The sequence below is a fragment of the Halyomorpha halys genome, unplaced genomic scaffold, assembly GCF_000696795.3.
Source record: "Halyomorpha halys isolate HHAL.00 unplaced genomic scaffold, Hhal_1.1 Scaffold2179.1, whole genome shotgun sequence".
Lineage (NCBI taxonomy): Eukaryota > Metazoa > Arthropoda > Insecta > Hemiptera > Pentatomidae > Halyomorpha > Halyomorpha halys.
In genome coordinates this window covers 24,937-41,502 of record NW_027114314.1, presented here as the reverse complement: position 1 = coordinate 41,502, position 16,566 = coordinate 24,937, and the positions used below count along the sequence as shown (strand labels likewise).

Genomic DNA, 16,566 nt, shown 5'->3' with positions numbered 1-16,566 from the left:
ATATATATATATATATATATATACCAAGGACAACCGTAGATTCAGGAAGCTGATTTTATCGATGATTACGATGATAACCTGTCAATCCAATCCTAGATTTTTTTTTGTTATAAATGATGCAGTTGGTACTTCTGCTTGAAGTAGGACATTCTATAAATAAACCCAATCATTGTCATTAAAACCCATTTTATTTGTTAGAAACAATATATAAAATTTTGTTTAAAAATCTTTCATTTAGATCTCTATAAACAGTCTGTTCTACGGTAAGCAATTATTGTAGATTTAATATTATTCTGTATTCTTTTGCACACTAACAATTTTCATTGATAATTAGGTTTCTACTTTTTTTTCGATATGTACTGCCTTAGTTATCGAATAATTTTGTGAATAATTTCCAAAAAAAAATCATAGGATAATGAAAACGTCTCATTAGGTGCAAATAAATGAAGTTTCGCTAATTTGTTTTGATTGTGGCACATCTGATTAAAATAAAATATATATTTTTTAAATTTATTTTTTATTTTAATATATTCCGAGTGTCAATCAATTTCTAAAGCACGTTATTATGCAATATGCCATATTATCATTGAATGTAACATGATACATTTTCAAAAATTATTTTTTTATATATTTCTCGATGAAATGATATTTTAATTGTTTTTATGTTAATATAATATAAATGTAGAGTCATGAAAATGATTTACGTTTAAATTGGAATTTTTCTGTATATTTATTTTTAATTTTAATGATAATGTATTCCTTAGGATATAGTATCTTATCTTAGACTGGATTGTGATAGAGTATAGTATCTTTGACTGGAGTCCCTAAATGAAATTTTACAACTAGCAATTACGACAATGCATATGACGACCCGAGTAGAGAAAGTAATACTGGTATTTCTATCTTTGGTGGATACAAATAAATAAATAATGAAACTTTTTTTAATATTCAAAGATTAAATAACTTTAATAAATGGTTAATAATCAAAACCATTTGTACTGTTACTAAAGTACTTATTCAATCGATAAAATTACATGCTCTTTATTTTTTATTCCTCAATACTCTTATATAACGGTCTTCTTCAATTGTATAAAATGACTCGAGAAATAGTACAGATCGATAAAAATCGCATTATCTATATCGACTATTTCCTTTATACTAACCGTTCCAATTATATCGAAATCGATCATTACTATTTGAAAGAAATTCAATTAACTACCAATTGGACTATTATAACTTCTATAAGTGCTTCCATTATTTGGTGGTGTAAGGTGGGACTTATGAACCGGATACCATCAGAAGTACAATAGAATCACTCATGTTCCAGAGGATGGTAGGTAATAGGAACTGCTATGAGGAAATCAAAACCTGCCAGCGCAGTGAGGAGGTGTAACCAGCGTGAGACCGATTTCTCTGTCAAATCTTGAAACCTCAACTTCATCCCGAAGACTTAAGTTCTTGAAGGATATTATCAGAAATGTTCTACTGTCTGTCAAATTTATGGGATGGTAGAACTACAAAAGCACTTTCTACTTGTGAATGACTTTAATGGGTGAGAATGACCGGAGGTGACCATATTGGTATGGTTGCTAAACTTTCGCATTTGGATAATTTATGAATTAATTTTAAAATATTTAATATAACATTTATATGATTCTTAGTTAATAAATTAATCATAATTAGCCCTAATACATATTCCTATAGTTTTAAGGTAGTGAATTGGTCTTGGATACATCTAATATCCTAAACAACTTATATTAGACTTAGAATGAATCATGGAATTTACAGTAGCTATCTGGATGAAATAATTATAACTGGAACTTTTCAATCCGAAAATTCTAGCGGTGACAAGACCATTATTAAACATATCTCACTTTCCATCCATTTTGAGCATACAAATAACAACGAGAAATATTGTTCGAATATCTAGATACAAATAAGAGTAGTATTTATGACAGTATATTAAATGTAACAGTCTATACAAAAATATGTTATATTCATAAATATTTGAAATCTATAAACAAAAACGTACTACAGATATAGTTATTGTTAAGTATATTAATAAATCAGACATAACTTAATAAATAATAACAGTAACCAAGTGGTTGGACAAGCTGTCCTTCAGATAATTTATAGAATATAGTTAATTAATGTATAGCTGTTTGGAATAGACAAATTCCAACGATACAAGGAAAAAGGATATCAAAAAAAAATTCAACTGAAGGATTGATAAGTATTTAAAGAAATTCTTTCAGCATTAAAATTACCAAAAATTATAACAAAAAAAGAATCCAAAATTTTAAGACCCATAAGAGCAATTTCTTGCTATAAGAATAGGATGATAGCCTAAGATATTTTTTGACAAAGGCAGAACAGACTACAAATTTTTAATGGAGCTGTAGGAATGGCCGAAGTGCAGGAGTAACAAGAAAATTAACCTGTTAAAACTACATGGATATTTTTTATTATAATTAATAAACAAAACAGTCTCAAACAATAAATTAAAATATATATACATTTAATAAATTTTGAAGTATGAACAGATTTAAAAATTTAATATTTTTAGAAAACTTTTTTAAGAAGCAATATATTGAATAATATTAAGACCAGGACATGTGTATACTGTATGACTGATGGTTTAATTACTTGGAATAATTCATTCTTGGCATTGTATTCTAAGATGACAGAGAGAACGGTATTTTCTATTTTATTTCTGCATTTATTCCTTGCTTTTAGGATGTAGTATCTTCTTTGGTATTAAAAAAAGTCCAATTTTTATGATAATTAGTTTACTAGCTCCTTCACCCTATAATTAATTAATGTAATATATCTTTAAAAAATATTTTTTTCTTTGATATAAGGTAGATAATATTATAAGATTTTTTCTTTTCTTTCCAGTCTTTTTCTAATACCTATTTTTTTTCTAATCTTTCTTGCATGCTGTTAATGAGAATATCATTGGCACCCTTATCTTTTATCAGTTAGTTAACAAGTCCCTGAAGTTCAATATGGAAGAAAAATTGTGTTCATACATTTATCCACTATAAAAATAGGTTGCTAGACTAAGATACATTTTGAAAAAGGCAGAATACCATGAAACTTTTTATTGACATTGTTAATGGTGAAATTATAGATACGATATCCTTGAGAATGGCCGAAACGAAGGAGAGATAATAAAATAAACATATTGAGACTTCATGGATTTTTTAATTATAATTGACTACTAAACGTATTCATAAGCTTTTGTAATTTTAAGGACTATAAATACGAACATATACACATAAACAATAGATATACAATATGTGAACGTGAATCAATAATTCCTGGGATTGGTTCTAAGAAAGAAGGTTGAAGGAAAGGAGGGCGCTGAAGAGAGGTAGGACTGCCAAAACAAAATGGAATTGTCTGAGAAAAATCAACACTTCGCGCCACGTGTGTGTACATAGGTTCCCTTTTTATTTGATTCTTACACCATTTTGTTTAATATTAAATGGTCTATAAATTTTTAATGTTACTGTACTTATTTTAATAATAAGTACATGCTAATTTTTCTAAATATCTCCTTGGGGATTTTGTATTCTCTTCATGATAACTGTAACTGTCCGCCACAAATGAATCTTGCTTCGTAAAAAAATGTTACAATATTGTGCTAGATTCTCAGAAACTAATTTAGAAAATATCAATTTTCACGAATGGAGGAGATAGATCTCATTAATTTGTTTTAGGTAAAAATCGTTTTTTTTTTTTTTTTAATACTATATACAATATATAATACTATTATACGTTTCCTGTCGAAGGGTAAAGATGGTGTAATTTGTTTTAATCGAGTTTTTGACAGTGTAAACATGTCTTTTTTTAAATATTGGGTCTATGAGGCATATGTTAACTTTGTGTGTCTTATTAAGATTTATATTTAATCTGCATATGTCAATGTCAAAATGCTAAAATTGCAAGTTACATTATGAGTGTATGCTAAAAATAAAATTCTTGAAGTCAGAAACATTCTCTGGCTCTCCAACAAATAGATGGTTTAGACGAGATAGCTCTAAAGTGATACTATGATTTTTTTATATCTTTAAATTTTATAAAAATTTTATTATTATTATCATCTAATCTGTGAGGTATCACAAATTAGGCGATGATTGAAAAGATATTAATAAATTAAACTATAGAAAAAAATCAGAATAAACCAAACAAACAAATTTAAAAACAGGCATAGTTATGTGCAGTCTTGTCACTGAGTCAAAAACTACTACAATGAAATTGAAGAAATATAAAATTGGATTTTTACCTTTTGTTGTATTTTTATTTTTATGAAGAGTTATTTACAATTATTACTCAATAATATTACAAATTACTCAGATTTTGCTAAATATAAACAGAAAACTAGGGAATTATTTTTAAAATTGGATTTTTTTTTTAATGATACATTATTCTTTATTTTTCATACTTAATTTTTAATGTTTAATTGTTGACTAATCCTATTACAAATCTTTGTAATGCACACAAATCTAGGCAATGGTTACCTGAGGGATTTCCATTATTAGGCCATTGCAATAACCAGGCTCAATCAATGCATAAGGAATAAGGAATCAATATTCCAGTACCATTACTTTATATAGTCAATATATTGATGATAATCCAACGAAAACTATTGACAAGGTATAGCAAGTAAAAGATTTATGAGGCATACACCACTGCCTCCAATATGAAAATGATGTAATGGCGTGGCAGTAAAACGGATTCCACCGCGGTATAATCATTCTCATCAAACCACTCAGCAAATCTCGACGCAAGACTGTTGCAAAGAAGAAAGTGGATGATTTCATCAAACGATAATTGTATAGCTTACGAATTTTTAAGAAATGATTGAATATAGAAGAAGCAGTAAATACTAAATTTTACTCATTATTAAAAATGAAAATTATATTATTCCAAAAATATAAAATTATGTTAATTATTTTTTATATATATGATTGTTTGAGAGTGGTTTACTTTGTTATCATTTTGCACTGCTAAATTTTCAAATCCTTAAATTGTACAAATGTATATATAAAATAAATATACACTAATAAAAGTATGAATAGGTGAATAAATATGTGAAAATAAAATAGCGAAGGGGTATATGTATGTTTAAAAAATACACATAAAATAAGAATATATTAATTATGGATTTTAAATATAAGCAAAATAATTAAAAATGAATGCTAGTTAAATTATATTAAAAATGTAAATTAATGATAAAAAAGTTATTGTTATATGATAAGGTGATAACAGAGTCCTAACCTGTTGAAGGTAGGTTCTTTTTAAGTTGTAAATATAAGTGAAAAAGGAAAAATGTTTTGTAAAAAAGTTTTAAATCTAGTATATCTCAATTTTTAAAATTAAAAAAAATGTATGTAGGTAAGAAATCTATTTAAAAACAAACTTTGATGAAGTTATTATTATATTATTTTAATGATTAATTTATTTTAAAGATGTGACAACGGCAATTTTAAGATTTTAAAAAAGCAATGACATCAATATTGATGGTATGGCCAAAGAAATCTGTGTGAAGTTGAAGGAAATAATGTAATTGTTATAAAAAAACTTTTTGTAGGTTGTATCCTTGAGAATGGCCTGAGGGTCGAAACGTTGGAGAGTTTTAAAGAATAAAAGTTGAGAGAAAAAAAAAGATCAAAATTTGTGTGAAATGATAATATAAAATTATGGTTGATATTAGGAAAAAAATCTCATGAACTTAAAACTAAGTAATAAATCAATTTTCGATTCCATTTGTTTCGTTCAAAAAACGAAAAGTAAACAGAAGATGGCCCCTTCACACATTTATTCCTTACACTTTATTTATTCCTTAATACACCCCCTGTGGCCAATATAGTAGAAAAATAGACTCTTTAGCGAGCAATGGCATTTCTAAGAGACTAAAGGCGTGAGATTTCTTCCCTTCTTTAATGAAAATCAGCATGTGCGAGTAGAACATTTAGGAAGTTCTGCCCTGGCAACAGAGGAGAGAGCTGCGAAAGAGGAGAAAAAGGAATTGTGGGAGGACATTCACCTGTTTCAATATCTTTTACTTCTTCATCACCTTCCTCATCACCATCATACCTATCCACAGCTGCAATTTCAATAAACCCTAAAAGGAAATTCATCAATCCCCTCCAACCAAAATTATATTTTTTTTTTTGTCACCCCCTACAACCATGTGTAAATTATTTAATAGATTTTTTCCCGTAAATATTTTCTTTGTAATTAATTTTCAAATAAAGTCCACTGACGTTATATTGGACTTATGTTGAAGACGCGATTCATACACCATCCCTCTGGATAGAAGGTAATAATTGTGCGAAAGCCAGCGGACACAACTGCAAAACGAAGAAATGAAAAATTTCAAAATAAACAATTAATTGCACTGGAACTCTTATTGACATTCTTACTCCAAATATTGTCAAAGATATTTCAATTTCGACTGATTTTACTTAGCATCCTAAGGTTTTTTTTTTATTTTTTTATTTTATTTTTTTTTTATAAATCAAGTTCGACAATCCTCAAGGACAATTTAAATTAACAGCTTATTATACATTAATTTGTAACAATCTTAACAACATTATTATTGTTATTAATTTAACATGAAATTTTATGATACAATTATTTTTAATATCAATTTTAACAATAGTGTAAATTGATCTAAAAATAAAAGTTTTAAATATTAATGAAATTGTGACAAAATAGGTAACTAGACATAAGCTTAGGTAAGATTATTAATAACTAATATGATTCCCTATTAATTTACCTTGTCATAGGGTGATTTGACTTATAATTATTGACCTGGGCACAATAGCCTGCAATACATTTTGAAATTTAGATGTGAGGTGTAAATTTATATTTAAGGTATGTTAAATTATTAATAATAATATTCTTGTTAAAATTGTTACAAATGAAAGTATAACAAGATTTCAATTGTTAGATTGTCCTTGAGGATGGCCGAATAGGCCGAAACGTTGGACTGTTGATATAATAAAGAATTTTGAGACTTAACAAGGATACCATTTGTTTTATTTAAGAAATAAATACAAGCCTCAAAAAATTGAAAAGATTATATATAAATATTTTTCTGTAATTCAGAAAAGCTGAACCAAGATTAGATTGTCAGAGATGATTAAATAGGAATATCACACGCACAACTATAAATTTAACCCAACTGCTGCAGCGTGTTTAGTGTGGTCTATGTCAGAAGAGTGAATCGCTCCAAATATTTTACACTTCTCATTATAAATATACAAAAAAAAATATTTTTCTTTCTAATAGTTCGCACATATGCCAAAAAATATTTGTGAAGCTCTTAGTCACAACATAATCAAAATTTTCTTTCTGATGCAATATTTTGACCTTTCATTAATACGAATGCTAAGAAATATTAAAATAAAAAAAAAAAAAGAAAAAAGAAAAAACAGACCTTTGTTGCAAAAAGGAAGTTTTAATAATCAAGGAAACACTCAAGAACAATTTTAATTAACCAAGTTTAATAATAATATAGGAAAAAATAATAAATCATATTTAAACAAATTTATTAACCATTGTAGTCATAATATTGGTCCATTATGACAATTATTAGTTGTGCTAAAGTAATACTAGTTACTAATTGCATTCTACTACAATTTCAATCGTTATTATTTTTTGCTCAACTCTGTCGTTAAGTATGATTGAAGGATCGGTTATCTCCTTTATCGCCCTCCTGCTGAGAAACAATTTAAGATAAAAGTGCTACAATAGTATCTGTTTCTATTATATTTCTAGTTCCTATTTACATGATAATATCCTTCGCTGGAGCGGAAAGTAAAGAAAAAAAAGCTTTGTTACTGGATCTCCAAGGCCCTGTCGTTTCCGCAATCTTGTAAACGAACAATGCCATGTGAATCGACAAAAATGGCAAGAAACTTTTTGGTTTATTTTGGAATTAAAAAATGTTGCACTATCATTTCATTCAATGTAAAACTTTTAGAACTTACAGTTTCGATATTTATAAATTATTATCAGACCCGGAAAAGATTCGCAATTGTTAGATTTAGGGATGTAAATAGATTAATTGAATACAATTGAAAGTTTGAAATGATTTAATTAATTGCCTGTAATATATATTTTTAATGTTTATAGCGGTAAATAACATTATATAATAAAAAATATAGTGTAAAAAAATATATATAACTTCAACATGACTTAACCAGTCTATTCGAAACTTGGTTTAAGGTTCTATCCTGCAACAAAGGACACATAGCGGATATAATTAAACAAATTAGAATCTTCCCGGTTCAATAAAACGTTTGAAAATTTTGTATTTGTATATAATTTTTTTTCAATTTCTTGTGGCTAGTATTTATTTATTTATTTTTTTAAATAAATCAAAAAAGACTGATCTACATGACTGTAATAAGGCCAATCTGGACATATGGAGTTGAGCTTTGGGGCTCCCACTAAACCTTCGAATTCCTCTCATATTCAATCCTTACAATCCAAAATTCTTCGTAAAATCCTCAATGCTCCTTATTCTGTCACAAATAAAATCATACATAAAGAGCTTAATGTTCCCTATGTAACCGATCTAGCCCGAACCAGATATCACTCCTTCCATTATAAAAAAAAAAAGTTTACTTTACTGAAATCCTCATTAGGTAATTTTGATTTTTAGTGTATACAAAATCATTTAATAGAATCAGTAATTTTTTTTCTTATTCTTCAGAAAGATACAAATCAATTGGCATACAATAACCATGAAAAAATGTATTATTTAATAACTATTTTTAACGAAAAAATTGGGCCCGCCTATAATCTTCCCAGGAAAATCCTGAACATTTAGCAATAAGCCCCCACAATCGGATGGATGGTATGTCAGTTCTTACAGTACGAACAAACAAATATTAATTTTTATATATTAGATAGGTCTCTTAACAAATAAAAATAGCACTTTTTTTATTTATTTATTTTTAATCGACCAGGGTTTTAATTCCAGGCAGATAAATTCCAAAATCAAAAAGTAACAATAAATCAGTTTACTCACAGTCCAACATACTGTGAATGCACTTTTTTTGTAGGTTAGTTGTCAGAAATAATAATTTTATAAAAAAATTAATTAAAAAATATAGTTTGAGTATTTGGCAATGATATGGAGTCCGGAGTTGAAGCCATTGTTGCAGGTTTACTAAACTATGAATATATTAATTAAGTAGCTATTATTATATTACTTAATATTATATTAACTTAAGGCCTTTTAATATTCATGAATTTATTTGGTTGAAAAGCGATCTAATAAATGTCTTGATTATTAAATAAAAATACTAAAAACCTAGTAGCACTAAAAAATGTGGCGGAAAAAAACAGACCTGTTCTTCGAATGTGGAACGAGTTATGAAACCATTACCTCTTTCTAGAAATACTCGATTTTAATATGACGTAAAATTCAGGAAAAGTTCACTTCGACAACCTCGTATCGTTCGATTTGATAATCCTAGTGATATGCTAAAAATATTATATGAAAAAATAGGCTTACTCCAACTCGCAAACTATCCGTCTTACACATACGCACTGAACGAATGAAAGGAATTGTACGTTACGACAGACCACCTAATGTATTGAGTTGGCCAGTCTTTACAATACTCGGTACCAGGCAACTGTCACTCTTTGTGTTCATTGTCAAAGAGTTTCTTCATTTGGAGCGGACAGCAGTGTATTTTCCATCTAACCTTCTAATTTACAATGAATCAAGGCGGAGTTTTGGCATAATATTCACCTGTAGAACATCGAGTTCCTCACCATTAATTTGTAGTGTTAACCTTTAACCGAAGATTAATGGTTTAACTCCTACATATAATCAGAGGTTTCAAAGGTTATCATTAGTTAGGAATCGTAAATTTTAGCTGGATCCAATTAAGCTAAGAAACACTTCTCTTAGAGTTCAGGGTATATTAATTGGTAACTGATAAATCAGAAATATTAAAAGCAAGGCTTGATGGCCTAGATCATCAAGGTAAATTGCTACCTCAAAGGATAATAAAATAATTATTCATACTGAACTTCGGTATTGAATCTCAAGTTCTTGAAAAAAAAATGTCATATGGATTAGTTGTATTGAGCTTCAGATGGCTAAAATTTCCTCATATTGAGGTTATGGGACTTATTACTTGACCTTAATAACGAATAGTAAGGAATTTATCTTCTTTAACATGGCTACTATATGTAGTATGAGAAATAATAGACAAATCTTACTAAGTTTATTTTATTGAAAACCACTCATTTGTGCTGTTTTCTGATTTTTCTTTTCTTAGAGATAGTACAATAATCAAAACGCATAAAAAAAAAATCTATACTCCAACTCCAATAACATTTCTAGAGGAGAAGATCTCGAGGCCATCTTCTTTTCAGACGCCTAGGAGGATTATTAGGTAATGAAAGAGAAGCCAGGTTAGAAACAAGTGGATTTGGCTGGTTGAGAAGTTTATTATGGAAGGAACGGTATTTGGTTCTGGCCAAATCGGCAACATATGGCCTATAATATTATTTGAATTTTAAAATACATCAAAATTTCAATTGGAAATTTTACAAAATATGACTTTAGACAAATAGTTTAAAGATACTGAAGCAATACAAAACGTATGTGTGGGACATTTTTAAACTTGAAAAATACCAAATTAGAGCAACTATAATTAGTCATAAGAACAAGAATATTAAATAGAAAATACAACCAGAGGATAAACTTTAATTACAATAACTAATAATCATCTATGTGATATATAATCTACAATATTCTATAAAATAGTGTATTTAATTACTAATATAACCAAAATAATATAAACTAAATACTAATTAAGTCTTAATAATATAATCAAAGAGATTGCAAGGTTTTTTCACGTTTTAATTAGAATAAACAACATATTGCACACGTATCTCTCTAATAAGTCAATTAATCAATTAATTTTCAGATAAATATAAAAAATAAATAAACGAATAAATAATGAGTTGTTACTACACCTTGCCCTCAATGAGCACTCATTCTGGAACGATTAAGAAATCAGTTATAGTCGAATGATTTATAAAATTATATCATAAACAGGAAGCCATGCTCTCATTTTCCCAAAGTTATCCTAAATAAATCAAATTTACTATTTCCGAACTTGAAGGATCAGGTACCAAGTCTTCTGGTGTTTCCGCTAGCTATTTTTCGTAATAGAAGAGATCTGATGAATTTACCAAGAACAAAACATGAAAAATATGTAAGAGCCTACAAAAATTAGGTCCTAGATAAGGCCAGTTAATTATTTAATAATAATATTTCCAAAAATTAATATTTTGAGTTTTGATGGAAAATTTCTGAGAAGTGATTTTTGAATCTGATATAATACATAAAAATCAATAAAACAACTACAAAATAAATAGTGGAAGAAGATAGTTGACCGTGTGATGTAGATTTTAGGAATATAGTCCGGGTGGCGGTCAATAATGGTTTCAAAATAGTAAAAGAAAAATATTTATAGTTAACCCACGTTTCGCCCCACTTTGCAGGGTTTAGTCAGAGTATAGTAGTATAGTAGTATAGTAGTATAGTAGTATAGTAGTATAGTAGTATATTAGTATAGTAGTATAGTAGTCAGTAGTATAGTCTGTCTGATTGACATAAAAAATCAATTTGTTAACTAAATCAGTTTAGATCTCTATTTCAATCAACAGCCCTAACGAAGCCCTGCAAAGGGTTGAAAAGTGTTGAAAAAAAACAGAATAATATAATATGAATTTAATTAACAAGCATTCAAGATATTTGTGTGATATGTTATAGTATGCATTATATACTTGATTCAGTTTTATGTTACGATTCAAGAATCTTGTTCTTGAATTTTAAAATATAATTTTGTAAATTTTTTATTGATTTTTGTATATATATTTTTAAAATTGTTTGAAATCTTTAAAATAAAGTCACATAAACATTATGCTTATTGTGAATAATTTATTTCTCCCTCATATTATTTTAAATGATTAATGTTCTGACAATGTCATTACTGTTAAAAAAAACATTAAGAAATATAATATATAAATAATTTTGGAAGAAGATAGTTGAACTTATGAAATAGATTATAGGAAGATAGTCATAGTCCGGTAGCCAGGCAGTCGATAAAGATATCATAATAGTAAAACAAAATAAGGCGCAACGTAACAATAAATAGTTTTCTTTTACAATTTTGATACATTTATTGACCGCTACCTGGACTACCTTCCTATAATATAAAATAAATACTTACTTAAGCATTCACTCTGGATATTATAATGAGGCATCTTTACAATTAACTATGATAAATGAAGAATCCTGCAAATTATAAAAATATGTAATAATTATTACAAGTTAATTGCAATTGCTTTTTTTTAAACAATGTCGAAATGGAAATCTAACAACATGACTCAGAATAATTTTTTTTATTTTTTTTTCTCAAGCCCTCGATTGAAAATCGCTGCATATTGTACTGTGAACCAAAACTAAAACTATAAAACATGGTTTGTAGATTATTTTGTTTGATTTTAGAAACGATTTCATTAGGACGTCATGGTATATAATTCCAAAAAGCTAGCAGCAAGAAAAATTTCTCAACTATTTGTTACTCAAACGTTTTTAAAATGACATTAGTTTTTGAATTAGCTCAAGGACGAGGAACGTTTTTCAATAGTGAATTATTTCAACACATAATTTGTTTTTCTTTCACTGTGGATAATTCATTGAATATTGTTGAGGAAGCTAATATTTTTTTCATTATTTTCCCAAAGCCATTATACTTGTCACTTTCAATCCAAACTTTAAAAAGCCCTTTGGAGGAATTACTTCATAAATTTTACTTTCAATAAAAGAAATAACACACATTTTAGGAAATTTAAATTTTTATTTTACTGAAGATAAAACAATTATTCAGTGTATTCCTGCTTTATTTGAAAATGCACTGGTTGTGCTGTATATACCTGTTGTTGATTGGGATGCAAGGATTGTTCCTGAAGGCAATTATCCAAAAATATATTTATATATTAATTAAATTTTTTCGAGTCCTACAAAATTATAACAATTATTTAATTCCTTTCCAAAGGCTTTTGTGTTTAGCAGTTGACCAATTATATATCTATATATTTATAAAATATTGTTACCATATTCCAAGCAGGCGATACCTGTTTTAATATACTTTGTACCCACTATACCGCTGGGAAAGGTGTCCCTGTGTTGATAGGTGTCCTTCCCGAGACAGGTATCGGCAAAATGTTGCTAAGTAACAAAGACTTTATAATATCGATATGGTTAATACATATCAGTTGTTAATCAGGTACTTCCTTCGATCAATCATTAACATGGCAGCAACACGTAAGAAATCTTGTTTTTATGCTTTCGATAAAATCAGGTACATTATTTTATGAAACAAAAAAAAATTAGTAATATAAAAATTAAATAAAGTCTAAGGATATTTCAGCATGCAACTAATCATTTCAAATTATCTGTTTCAGGTTTTGTTTTTAGTAGTACTCGTGTCTATCTGCGCAAGTGTTCAGTGTAAGTAATATACTTTTTACACTGCTATTATAATTTGATTTTATTGCTATTATTATCTTAATTACACTCAAGAGTAATTTAGTGCAAATTTATTTATTTTAAATCTGTAATGGAGGTAATGAAGACCCAACACAGTTTGTATTTCCAATAAGACACATGATATATCTCTATTGAAATAAATAGAGTTAATTGGTGGCAAGAGCCTTTTATCTAATTCCAGTAGAACAATATTAAAATAATACTATTTAATAATATAACAAGTATTATCCACTATACAATACGAGAAAAAAATAGAATCTTGTTTTAATTAGAAGCTAAGAAAGCAATTGATTAGATTTTTAAATTTCCATGTTCTGATATTAATTTTGGCCCAAAACAGATATGCGTCTTTTCATTCCAAACTCCTTAACCATCCTAACCCATTAATTCTTAAACTTTCATCCTTAACAATCCCTGATAATCCTCCGAGTTGTCTGAAAAGAAGATGGCCACGGGACCTTCTAATTTAAATTAATGTTTGAAGTACCACCAATGGGTGGTTCCTTCCCAAGATTTTCAAGTGTATATGAAACATACAACATATTTACTTATTGTATTATTTTGTACAGTTGTAAATTATATTAAATAAATAAACAATAAAAAAAATTGCGTTCAGATATTTAATTTATATTTCATAATATTTTCGGATTAGTTATCTCGTATAAGTACATTACAAATACATGTATCATACAAACTAATATAGTTGGTATATTTTAATATACTATAACAACGTTATCTAATAACGTTTTAAAATTTAAATTTATAGGTTTGAAAAGTTTACTGGTTTAAAAATTTTAAACATAAGGAATTCCGAATTAATAAATTTAAGAACGAAATATGGAATTTAGATGATAATACAACTTTTTTTTAATGGAATAAAATAATTATTAGAAAATACATATAATAATTTTAAAAAATAATACAAGTAGTCGAAAAAATCATGTCTGATTGTATCATTTCTGTTCCGTATGGACTCAGTCAGGAAGACTTCTGAACCATACCTAGTCCCTATTAAGTGACTACCCAATCCTTCTGTAAATTGAAGGAAAAAACTGGTAAATGAGTGATCCAGGAAAGACATCACCGTTGGTAACTAAACAGTAGCTACTTCCTTCTAAACCCAAGACTTCGGTTATGGTGGTACAGGTATTTTTTTTAAGTTATAAAAAAGAATAGTCCACTAACCATGTTCATCAGACCTTGTTTGAGATCCGAAAGCATTCTTTGCGTAGTTATTTATGACGTTGGCTTAATGAGTTATCCAAGTTTTCGACATGCATTGCCGAACGCCAAGTTGTCAAAAATCCTCGAAATATTCTCTCCCTTCCATTTCGGGTGATTGCAACCACGAGTGACAAGTTTTATAATAATAAATACGTTTTCAAATTAGACTAAATTTGAGCTCAGAAGCGTTTCTTTGACTAAGTAGTTTCTGAAATAAGGTTTTTTTTCTAAATTTATCAATATTTTCGAACTCGTAAATGTTTATTTATTTTATTTAAACAATATTTATTTGTTCTGTGGGTAGTCCACCCATTTCCAATAAGAAACAGACCCACCAATTTCCGATTGTTCGGAGCTTTGAGGATATCTACCAGATGAACTATCACCTACATTTTTTCATATTTCTTATTTCTAGCCCTGTTCTTTGTGTTACATAATCGAAATCTTGTCATAACCACAAAAGGTTACTGGACTGGTAATGATGTGGAATTTTAGTCAATTTTTTTTTTTTTATAGACTTACTAGATCTAATTGAGTAAAATATATATTACATTTCAATTTTTTAAAAATATAATGTAATGACTATCTGCTTTAAATTCAATAATACGTAATATTTTAATTTAATTCGCATGTCTGGTAGATTTTATTTTTAAATTATACACTTTATAACATAGGTATAATAAATTCCACAACAGACATTAAAGTCTGCAGAAAAGGAAGAATTTTAAGGAAATGAATATTCAAAATCGAAGAATAAAAATAGAGGCTTAGAAAAAAAAAAGTTATACCGACCGAATAATTTATATATATTTTTTAAAGGAATTATTACTAAAATATTAAAAAATTACTGAAGATATAATTGGTACCCCTTTTATCATATTAATTATTTGATACATACATACCTACTTTTTTCTATATTAGTAATTTTACTATATTAGTTTGCCTCCTAATATTTCTATTAATTTCTATATAAATAATCAATACCAAAACAATACAAAAACTCTTGAATAATTTCTATTATTCTTAACACAGATAAAATCATACTAATTGTAAAGTATGAATACTATAGTATTGTATTGAAAATTGTTTTAATTATTTGTTTATTTTTCTGTTTTATTTATTAGTTATTAATAAACTACTTTTATATATAATTTTTTTAAAACTTAACTCTTTGAAATAGGTAAGGTGAAAGGCTGGCCACCAGGATGGTCTTGGTCACACCCAGATCTGACAGACGACGAAATCGTCGACCTCCTCTACACCGACCCTGAGAAGCTGAGACAGCTCACGGCGGGCTACGAAGATCAGGGAGGGTTCGATGTCAGCCAAGATATCAGCATACCGTCCACGGGTGAGCCATTTGGGTTAAAGAAGGGAGATATTTCAATAAATAATTGAATATCTTAAATGTTTTCAAGCATAGCATATAAACAAAATGAGAAAAAAAAAATTAACCTTAGAATGCTATCTTGAATATCGATGAATAAGTTCAACTCACATAGAATATGATAACTGCAAAAAATAACACTTAAATTACAACGCCAGCTGGAATAGCCCCTCCCTATTCCTAGTACGCTCACGGCAGACTCATGCCATCATCGATGACACCGCCTTCAGCGGACCCGGCAGCTTATCTTATAATGCCACGATGGCAATCCAAGATCTAACTCACCTTATATATACACTTATCTCTATGTATATAATTAATTTATTGTTTTAACTTTGTCTAGGAGGTCAGA

The 16,566-nt window shown here is 28.0% G+C and overlaps 1 protein-coding gene across 1 annotated transcript in view; it reads left to right on the top strand.

The window, feature by feature from the left end:
- The window catches only part of LOC106691224 (uncharacterized), a 58,506-nt gene that overhangs the window by 34,401 nt on the left and 7,539 nt on the right, over window positions 1-16,566 (top strand). The window contains exons 2-3 of the mRNA XM_014436934.3: window positions 13,519-13,564; window positions 16,008-16,178. Coding sequence (XP_014292420.1) covers window positions 13,519-13,564; window positions 16,008-16,178 — 217 coding nt within the window. The remainder of the gene's footprint in view (window positions 1-13,518; window positions 13,565-16,007; window positions 16,179-16,566) is intronic.